The 11500-nt window shown below is 37.9% G+C and overlaps 1 protein-coding gene across 2 annotated transcripts; it reads right to left on the reverse strand.

The window, feature by feature from the left end:
* Positions 1-287: 287 nt before the first annotated feature.
* C6H5orf24 (chromosome 6 C5orf24 homolog) lies at positions 288-10368 on the reverse strand. 2 transcript variants are annotated; one of them, XM_047556538.1, is made up of 3 exons: positions 10098-10368; positions 4295-4724; positions 288-2595 (listed from the first exon to the last, which is right to left on the reverse strand). In XM_047556538.1, exons 2-3 carry the CDS (start codon positions 4719-4721, stop codon positions 2555-2557), a joined length of 468 nt encoding a protein of 155 aa, XP_047412494.1. In that variant the 5' UTR covers positions 4722-4724; positions 10098-10368; the 3' UTR covers positions 288-2554. The 2 variants fall into 2 exon arrangements, with proteins under 2 accessions (XP_047412494.1, XP_047412493.1); XM_047556537.1 differs by having other exon boundaries at positions 288-4724; positions 10098-10367.
* Positions 10369-11500: the final 1132 nt, after the last annotated feature.

Below are 11500 nucleotides of genomic sequence, written 5' to 3' on the forward strand. Positions count from 1 at the left end.
GGCCTGAATTTTTTTAAACTAAAGCGGTTAATCATGTTTAAATTTAAATATAAGCCTTAGAATATTAGCCTGATGTATCTTAATAATTGGAAGAAAATGGGAAAACAACACACTTGCAAGGATGTAAAAGTATAACTATTTTAAGAAAAATAAAAATGTTTAGAAGGGTAGGTTTCAGAATGTGAAATTAAAAAAAAATACTATGTACAATCATGAAAAAGGTTTACTATTTACTATTACTCTACATGAAAAGATACTATGCTAAAAAATAAAGTAGTGAACACATAGTTGGTTTTAAAGTAATGACTTTATTAATAAATATACATCCATATGATGATGTAGATACAAATCATGAACACTACTCCATTCCCATACACATAATTGCACACGAGTAGCTCAAGTTCATGGACATAAAAACATACACAGTATCTATTCAGACTTTTTACAGCAGAGGACAGCGTGCTTATTATCAGGTAATTGGTAATTATTTTCGCCATAATTATCTGTGGAAAAGGAAATTGTGAAAATGTAAAGAATCAAAGTGGTCTGATTACTTTAAATCACACACTGGATTTACTATAGCATTAAATTATCCAAAACTCAAATACATTATATGTGAGAGCATAGGTTTGTTTACTTGAAAGGAGAAGGGAAAAACCGAGGCAAGATTTAGATATATTCTAGACTATAAGAGCAAATACTTAAGCTATAATAAAAACAAAAACGTAATAGCATGGAAACTTTTTTGTCCAAGGAAAATGTTTTAAACAACTACTGTGAACACTTACATTTATAGAGGGATCATAAAATTACTGCATATGGAAACAATGACTATCAGAGTAGCAGTTATCATCAATATCCCCTGAATTATTCTTTTAAAGCTTCTCAGAACATAAAGAAGTTTTTTTATTATTATTTTTATTTTTTTTTTTGCTCATACACTGGTTATTCTTACACTGGATGAATCACCCTTAACCTAATGGATCCAGGTTTTTTTTCCTTGTTAGCTCAAAGAAATTCTATTCTTATTTCATGAAAATATGTGTAATTTACACAAACATAGTTTGAAATGAATATTACTTTGATAGATGTTTCTTTTAAAATGTAAATAAAAATAGAATTTTTAGTCTAATTGAAACACTGATTTTAAAAATATCCCCAAATATTAAAAATTAAACAAGATACTACTTATTTTCTTCCAATACACTGTGCCAATATTTTTAATATGCAGTGAAAACCCCCAAAATAGTATCAAAATCATCCCATACTAAAGATTAGTTATGCAAGGTTTCATCTGTCAAAAAACAAAAATTTCATCTGTATTAGTTTGTTAATGTGATAATAATAAATAAGGCATGTTAAAATATTTTTTAAAGAAAAAAGTAAAGCAAACTTACTTGACTAGCAGATCATTTTCTGACCAAAAGTTTTAATATAGAATAGTGAAACCTATTTTGTAGAATTACACAGTATAAAATTAGCAATTTACCTTTTAAGGAACAATAATACAGTGGGGGGGGGGGCAGTTTTCCCCAACTGATTATATTAAAAGTATAGGCAACTGTTTAACATGCTATTTCAGTGTTTATCATGACAAGAGACAGTGTTACAAAAGATGCACAATGTAGTCTTTAGATTCTATAGAAGTAAAAATATTTTATATTTTAAGACTTCATTCATGTTATCACTTATATGTCTTTCTCTTCAACATGGCACCAGTAAACTGTTCACAAGGAGAAAAGTAAGTGGAATCAGGAGATGTTCCCCAGCATATAGATCTAATATTCCAGGTAAATGCTCACATGAACAGTAATTTGGCTTTCTAAACCATGTTATCCATTCACAACTGTAGCCATTTGTCCCCCCTTTTTCCTGGGACATAGCTCCTGATAATAAAGACTATTACAAACATACCTCCTTTAGCTGATTTCACCATTTCATAGACATGTATACAAAATTCATTATACAATAATACACCTGCTTTATCTTCTGACACACAGCACAGCACCACTGAGTAGATGTGCTGGGGTGAGAGGGAATGAATGCAGGAAAGGGCAGAGGATGAAAGGAAGGGCATGTTTAACAAAATCGGAATGAAAAGAAACTGAAAGGGGTAATGTCTAATGGACTTAACACAACATGCAACCAAATCCTTGACAATGGTATACATTAAACAACTGTCTTCAGGAACCAGCTTGAAAGGATTTCTAAGCAGCCACTGCTGAAACATCATCTTGAGAAACAACTAAGGGAAGAGAACTGGATACATGAACACATGAATAAAGATGCAAGCATTTGTGTGTGTCAGAAGTTATAATGTTCTGAGTAAATTATTAAAAGTTTTATATTCTAAGCTTCTGCAAGAAGAAACTTTTGTAGCAATTTAGCTGCCAGAATGTTACAATTGATTATGTAGTCATCCAACATTGTTTGCTATGGTTTGTGCAAAGCTAATATTGTTGAGGTCACTGTCTTAGTCGCCAGTGCACAAAGTCCCCACATAAAATGCAACACCTCTTACTGTAAAGAGCAGCATAAAGTCCAGCTCATTGTGTCAGGCATCACTGGAACACCTGAAGGCTTGCTGCTTTTTTCCTGATAAAAAAGGTATGAAACATGACATCCATTTGCAATCAGTTTGCATTAACTGAGAGCAAGCTCAACCAACACATTATTTGCCCTTTTAAGTTTTTAATTATTTTAAAAGTTTCTGGGTCCTGCAAATCTACATTTTAATCTCAAAGGCATTTAAAATGGAAAGTACAAACACTGTATCTTTAAAGTTCAATGGAATTTTTTTCAAATCTGAAGTTTAGGATATTTTTTAGAACAAACTCAGGATGAATAAAATGTTATTAACAAGGAATATTACTTTCAGAAAGAAGGGAAGAAAGATTTCCCTCTACCCCAACGGTACATATTTGCCCAACACTTTTTTTCCTCTTTTCTATTTTGCTTTAAGCAAACACTGATGAAGGAAAAAATTGTTTTGGACGAAGTGGTCTCACAAGAGCCACAATAAGATTTTTAATTAGACTAAGCAACATTTTCTTTTACATGTTTCATGCATAGATGGATTTCTGTATTTCTTAATATTTGGGTTCTGTCAGGAAAGTTCATTCTGTTTTACAGTCTACCACTCAAATTGTGCCCTTTGGTAGATATAAACCTGAAAACATAGTAAGTGCTAATGCAATGGGACAACTTCTCAGAAAAACTAAAAAACATTCTAAAGAAATAAACACTACTAATACATGTTTTTAAACATAATACTTTAAAATCCACCCAGTATATGAAAAGCAAAATATAGTGACTATAACTACATGCAGACCTTAAGAAAATTTTTTTCTATTATATTAAAAATGCTATTCTCAGAATGCATTGTATTTCACCAGAAATGTAATGTGCAGTTTTTATAAAATAGTTTAAGTTTTTTGTAAATATGAATTGTTTGTAGTGTTTGGTACATATGCTCTTAGGCAATTAAAAATACATAACCTACCACTGCTAAGAGGCAAACACTAAAGAATTCTTTTAGGAATAATGGTTAAATCAATTAATGCCATGTAGATCAATAAATAAGAAGCTGCTTAAACTCAGAACACCAAAAAGACGTTTTTTTTTTTTTAACATCTGAAGTCTATGTAAATTCCAAAGCATACAAACAGCTGTGTACTGTCTCATGAAAGTGAATGCTACAAAAATTCACACAGCCATTACCTCAAGTAATCCTGAATTATTAGTTTGCTTTTTTGCTCCACCAGTTAAAAATACCTTAGATATTATCTTTATTATATTGTAGGCTTACTTCACAAACTAATAGGTATAATGGTTTCAGTTGTTTAGCATATAAAGCATCTATTAGAATGGCCCAAAAGTTGTAATGAAACAAGACGCAATCATAACTCTAAAGAAAAGCAAAACTGATTTACTTAGGTGTTATGCTTGAATCTATGTACAAATACAGTGCCACTGCTATGCCCTGAATGAACCTGTCAGCATATGGCAGCTTCTGAGCAAAAGCAGGGGGAAAAAAATCTAACAGAAAAAGAAACTTGGAAAGCCCAGGATGTAAAATTTCATGTCAAAATAAAACCATGAAGCTTTGGGATTATTCACAATCTCCTAAACCTGGCCCTCCTCTCCTGCCTCATTCACTCATTGGGTGGCTTGACTTCGCTGCTGGTTTCCTCTACCCCATGAACTGCTCTGCCATGCATCATAGGATAAGGAAAAGCAGCAGTGCCACAGCCATAACCAAGATCGGCAAGACGGGATAGAGCTTTAATGCTACCTGGAGGTCTCCCTGGGCTGACTTTGTATCCCGCAGCTTTAGTTGTACCCAAAGGTCTGCCTGGACTTGTCTTAAATCCAGCCGCTTTGGTAGTTCCCAGGGGTCTGCCTGTGCTGGTCCGGTATCCTGCTGATTTGGTGGTTCCTGAAGGCCGGCCACGCTTACCAGATCGGTTGAGATTTTTCTTTTTCTTTAGTTCATCTTTTATCTCTATGCTTCTGCCACTGGTAGGCTGCAAGTGTGTTTCATTTAATGGGTCTTGCCTCTGACAAACCATTGGTTTGTGGCTGACAGTGTGGCTGTATTTGCTTTGCTGGGAGGAATATATGTCAAACTGATCAGCAGCTCTCATGGCATCTTCATTGAGGCAGGAAGGCTTGCCAGGCCCACAGAATGCTGGGTTACTGCTGGCAACTGGATGCATCATTTTCTACCAAAAATAAGAGACAAATATGCATAAATACACATACACAAATACATATCTGTATGACAGCATTCAGTGGGAAAGTAGTCTGTCTTCCAACAACTATGTAGACTACCTAAAATTAGGCTGACGGGCAGGACTCCAGACCACTTATAAACAAACACATCAGATTCAAAGATCCTTGTTTTTCTCAATTTAATCATGGGTAGAACAAGCATCATATAAGATAACTCAATTATAATACTAATTTAGTAGTCATAATATTCTCTGATTAGGAACTGGTATAAGCAGAAAACAAGTGTTACATTTTGTAGGTTTTTTCTTTTAGATTATTAAACCCCAAAAGGATAAAAATAATGCCAAGAACTTTTCATTAATTTGATTCTTTTTTTCACTTTGCCTAACTTTCTTAGAATGCCTCCCTTTGGTCTTTTATTATATTTCTAACATGTATATTTCTAACCTGACCACAGTTTCCACAAAAGAGACATGCCATCATTATCATTTATTATTTATACAGAACCCTGAGTGTGTGTTACACTTTACAAAGGACAGAATGTGCCAAGCAATGAACACAATCTCTTGGCCCAACGTACATGTTCCCTTCAAACATCCTCTATCAAAACAGAAGGCAGTACCAACAAAGGGTTAATGAAGGTTCCCATTAACTAAAATGAGTGAACATTTTATATGTGTATGTAACACACACACATACACACACACTCTCATAGACTTATACTACAAAAATACGGGTAACAATCATAATAAAACACCTCCTATTTTGAAGACAAAATCTTGAATATGCAACACCGCTTTCTTCCCTGATGGTAAGTATTGTGAGGATCTTCTTCCTTTACAGGAGCCCTGAACAGTCTAAAGTCTCTGACTATGAGGATATCCCTGTGATTTCTTTCTCTATATTAAGGATGTATTAAGTTGCGTGCAGTGCATGCCCATAATTTCAGTGACTCCAGAGGCTGAGGCAGGAGAATCACAAGTTCAAAGTCAGCCTCAGCAACTTAGCAAGGCCCTAAGCAACTTGGTAAGACCCTGTCTCAAAATAAAAAATAAAAAGGGCTGGGGATTTGGCTCAGTAGGTAAGTGCCCCCCCTTGGGTTCAATCCTCAGTACCATTTAAAAAAAAAAGCAACCATCTCATGACAAGCCAGCCCTAAACAGCCATAGCCTTATAGAGACTATGGTATTACATTGCAACAAGGTAAGAAAGGATATGGATTCCAATTTGGATTTAGAAAAAAAGTCACAAATGTATATTAAGGTTCAGTCTCAAGTTGTTAAATGTTTGCCTGCACCCTTCATATATGTATAACTGCATCAAGACCTCAGTTATGAAAAGTTACTACCAGAGGTCATAAACAGTGAGCCCAAAGCACTGTAAACACATTTTATTTTTAAATTTTTATGATAATGATGATGATTTTGTAGTACTGAACCCAAGGGCACTCTACCATAGAGCTACACTATGCCCTTAGCCCTTTTAATTTTTATTTTATTTAATTATTCTTTATTTACTTATTTATTTTGTATTGGAGATTAAACCCAAGGACACTTTATCACAAAGCTACATCCCCAATTCTTTTTATTTTTTGAGACAGGGTCTCACTAAGCTGCACAGACTGGCCTTGAACTTGTGATCCTCCTACCTTAACCTTCTGAGTCACTGAGATTAAAGGCATGTGCCACTGACTGCACTATAAACTTACTTTAGTTCATAAAGGCAAAAGGAATTGGGAATCAAATCATAGAATCAAATTCTGTTGGATTACTAAATGTTTTCTGAGAATTAACAGATATAGAACAGTTGGGCAGCTGGTTTAATGTCTTAACTATTAAGGAAAAATAATTAAAATGAGAAGCTACTTGTTTATGGCAAGAGCTTTGTAAACCTGGGAATATAAAACAAGACTGGGCCATACTAAAAAGAATATTTTTTCACTCACTTCCCAAAGATATAAAAAGCACTAGCTTATTAAATATCACATTACCAGCTCCAATTCTAATATCAGATAAGATGTAAGGAGAGGGCTGGGGAGATAGCTCAGTTGGTACAGTGCTTGCCTCACAAGCACAAGGCCCTGAGTTCGATCCCCAGTACCGCAAAAAAAAAAAAAAAAAAAGATGTAAGGAGAGACCTTAAAGATAAGTTCCAAACATTTTAACATTAACCTAAAGTTACTTTTTGAGCATTTTGTATGTGCCCAGCAGTAAGTTTAGTACTTTGCACATTATCTGATTCAATTCTCAGGACATCCTATGAGAAATTTGTATTACTGACTATTTTTACAGCAATAGGCAAAGACTTTTAAGCAACCTGCCAGGGTCACACACCAGGAAATGGTACAGTCAAATATGAATTTAGATGATCTGAATTTTGAACCAACAATTTATAGTATAGAAATCATATACAGGGTTTTCAATAGCAGTACTCATTTGGGTAAGAAAATTGTTGTGGAGGTCTGTCCTGTGCACTGTAAGATGTTAAGCAGCAACCCTGGCCTACACTCACTCGATGTCAGTAGCAACATCTTCTCTCCCCACTCCCCCAATTTGTGACAACCAAAAATTTCTGCAGACATCGTCAAATGTTCCCTGGAGGACAAAATCACTCCCCACCACAAGAATCACTTAGCTATACTACAATGAAAACATAAGACTCAACTTAAAAAATATTCCTATTTAAATTTTTATTCATCTCTTTAGCCCCTACCAGTACAAACACCAACAAATCTTTCTGTTGGCAACATATAAAGAGACAGATTTGCCTTCCAAATGGGAAAAAAGGATCACACACATTTCTCTCCTCAACTTATACACTACTTGAGAAATATATACAAGAACTAAATAGGAATCAAAATAATAGTTTATTGCCCATAAAGTTGAACTAGAGATCATATGCAAATACAAGGAGAAACCCACAGACCTGTGAGAGGACTATAAGAGGAAAAGTGAACCCTTTTCAACTTTATTATTTGAAAACTGGGCTTAGGGTATAGCTCAATGGTAGAGTACTTGCACAGCATGTGTGAGGCCCTGGGTTCAATTTCTGGCTCTGCAAAAAAAAAAAAAAAAAAAAAAAAAAAAAAAAAAAAAAGGAAGTAAAAACAACTACCCTTCCCCCCCCAAAACAGAAATCATCCTGATCCTGCTGGGACACTCATAGAGTACAAATGGTGTACAAGTTCTTTCTCCCACAGATAAGATTGCCACTTAAGGAAGAAAATATTTGTCTATAATCTGTTTTAATATTTTACAGTTCTTTCATTTTTTTTGCAGTGCTGGGGATTGAACACAGGGCCTTGTGCTTGTGAGGCAAGCACTCTACCAACTGAGCTATATGCCTAGCCCAGTTCTTTCCTCTTTAAGTCGTATCACAAAACTTTCTTTCTGGACCTTACTTCCTTTACCTCATTTTATCTTAATATATGAGAACATTCACAATCTATCAGTGCTCAGGCTATATAGTCTCAGCTTACACTATGTTAGGCTTTTAGAGGCAAAATGATGCCACATATCCTTTACTCAGATACCAAACCGCACTGGGAAAAAAAAAATTAAAAAATCAGATGTACAATTAAAAAACAAAAAAAGGACCCATTTCTATTTCTTTTAATATTCTCCAGTAATTTATGCCTTCAGTTTGTTATTTTGCTTCTGACAATTCACATTTATAGACGGCCAATTCCAGGCAAGACAGTATTTTAAAGACTAGGACACAAAAATGGACAGGTGTAAAGCTGTGTACTCCAATGTAAAGACAATGACATAAAGAATACTTCTGAAGCGTGGATCTTCTATGTTTTTCCTTTCCTGCTATTGTCAACATATAAGTACTGTATTCTGTTTATCCAAAAACAAATGAATGAACAAGAAACTTAATGACAATTACTCATGTAAATAGTTAACTAAAAAAGGAAATAGCTAAAAATCAATCCAATTTTCAGAATTCAATCTTATTAACACATGAATCAGCACTATTAGATCCTTGTGTGCATAACCATCATGTGTATTTATATGCAGGTATAAATGCCTGTATGCAGTCTTTGCATAATACATAAGCATTAATCTTGCATTTCATAATGCCCTCCTCTTTCCACTCCAGGGAGTGCCAGCTAACAATTCTTGATTCTTTCTTTGAAAGTATGCATGCCACAATTCTGAAGAAAGTCAGACTGACAACCACGTTTCTAAAAAGTGTGGAATGAATGGAAACCAAGAGTTATAGAATAGCCTGTGTTGGCTACCAAATTAAAGAATATCTTTTAAAATGGTTCACTGAAAAGTAGGAGAGTAGGAGGAGCTTCAATGTATTCTGACCATGACTAAATTTGAATTTCTTAAGGATAAGCTAAAACTTGATGTTTCTGACGATTTTTACTGTGTATTTTTAACTCTCAAAGTCTTTCAGTGAGCTGTTTTTTGTAAAAGAATTCCTTTCCTTTATCTTGAATGTGGCAGTCATTACTGCCAACATAAAGAACTACAACTATTTTTAGTAACTTCAAAGGCATTCATGAGCTTTCTGAAGATGAAGAAAACCTTCCTTTCAAGAAACCTAAGTTATGCTCTTCTCTAAAGATAACATCACACAATTCTCAGACATATATTCTTCAGATCATTTGGTTAATAATTACATACCACATAGGATTTTATAAAACCTACAGAAAGTGTTCGTTGTGACCCATTTCAACCACTCTGAAGGTCCGTTCAGCAAAAGCCAGTTGCTATATACCCTGCCCTACTACCGAAAGTTTTGATACCAGGACAGAACATAAATAACGGCCTCCTTTGTCTTCTTTCCACTCCTTAACTGTGCCCTACGGCGCAGTTTCCTCAGTGCCAGAATCCTTATTCGACATAAGGCATTCGAAAATGTACCACCGGTTGTGTGCCCAAAGGGATTACTAACGCATTAGCAATAACAAGTTTGCAGAACACAGGCGCCCACAGTGGAGAGAAGGCTGTGTACCCTCCCAATAACAAAATTCGTAACCTGCTGTCTGTCCACTCTTGAGTTCCGCAATCGTCGAAGTCCGCAGGCCACTTCGTCTAGATGCCAATCTCAAACAGGCTTTTATTTAAAAGGCGGAGGGAGGACTGCGGTTTTTGACCTCTCAAAGAAAAGAAAGGGTGAGCCCTCCCCCGCCCCGCCGCAGGAGGAATTTTTCCCGTGATGGCTCCACACCGGGAAGGCAGGCTACGTCCGCGTCGTGCGCTCTCTCCGGGTCAGGCCAGAGCCCGTGGCATGCGCGGGTCGGGGCGCTCTCCTCATCAGCTACCAGACGCCGGTCCTCGCGTTTCCGGCGGGCGCCGCAGCCCCGCCGCCGCTCCCCCAGATGGAGAACCCGCGCGCCCACCTACCTCGGCCACTCGAAGCCCGGCCCCTCAGCGCGTCCAGGGGCTGCCCATCGGCTGGGAACCTCACGCTGGCGTCGCTTCGTCCCCAGTCACTGCTTCTGCACGGGACGGGAAAGGGTCCAGACCGAGGGGCAGGCGGTGACAGTGGCGGCGGTGCCGAGGCCAACACTGCGCCCAGCTCCCGCCGCGGGCACCGCGCACCGAGCGGCCCCGGACCCAGGAGGAAGAGGCCGCCACAGCCCCGTAGTGCAAGAGGCAGCGTGCGCGAGCTCGCGAGGACCGCGCACGCACACGCACGTACACACGCATCGCGAGACCCGGTCTCCCGCCGACGACCAGCACGCGCGAGTTCAGGGAGGGATTCCAGGCGGCCAGGCTGCGCTTGCGCGGCGTGGGACGGGACTGGCCGGCAATCGGAGCTTGGGCTTTTCGGTCGGCGTTAGCTGGGCTGGAGGATTCCGCTAAAAGGGGAAATGTTCGTTCGTTGCTTATGTGAATTCTCACCCCAGTTGTGTTGTCGGAACTTCCACTCACCTCATTTCTACAACTTAGGAGTGATAAATGATGGTCAGGATTTGAACCCAACAGTTTTTCGTTCTAGAAACAGCTTGTCTAATGACTTGTGCTAGAGACTACCCACAACGTGTTAAGGGACTATCGGTCTGTAGCCTTTAGTTTTTTTTTTTTTTTTTTTTTTTGGGGGGGGGGGTGCTGGGGATCGAACCCAGGGCCTTGTGCTTACAAAGCAAGCACTCTACCAACTGAGCTATCTCCCCAGCCCCCCGTTTAGTTTCTTAACGGATGGGTAGGGGGAAATCTCCATCTGAAAACAAAATGAGAGTATTCAAATTCTAGGCGTTGGGACCCTCAGACCTAGGATCCTGTGATAAAGCCTCATTTCGTGGAATATTGTACCATGTTTTAAGTTTTTACATTTATGGCTCTTCAGAATTGCAATATTCTTCATTCCACTGGTATGCAAGGAAGTGATGGGACAAGCAGTAGTTTGATTACAAACTCCTTTTATGTTTTTTAAGATGTCTGGTCTGGCTCACTCACTGGTAATTCCAGCTACTAAGGAGGTTGAAGCAGGAAGATGGCAAGTTCGAAGCCAGATTGGTCAATTTAGCAAGACCCTGCCTCAAAATGAATAAACCGTAACTTAGTGGTGAGCACCTGCCTAGCCTGTGTGAAGTCCTGAGTTCAATTGCCCAGCGGCCCACCCCCCCCAAAAAAAGATGTCTGGTGTGTCAGTCACCACATATAAAACCAACCTAGCAGAGGGATTAGCTTCCTTAGTTCCCTCCTATGAATTTCTACATGTCAGAAAGAAGAGGATCTAGAATTAGTGTAGATACTGAGGAAAAAATCATTTTATTAAGCAGAGGGGAGGGGGTAGGGAGATG

Source organism: Sciurus carolinensis, chromosome 6, assembly GCF_902686445.1.
Source record: "Sciurus carolinensis chromosome 6, mSciCar1.2, whole genome shotgun sequence".
NCBI classification, from domain to species: Eukaryota; Metazoa; Chordata; class Mammalia; order Rodentia; family Sciuridae; genus Sciurus; species Sciurus carolinensis.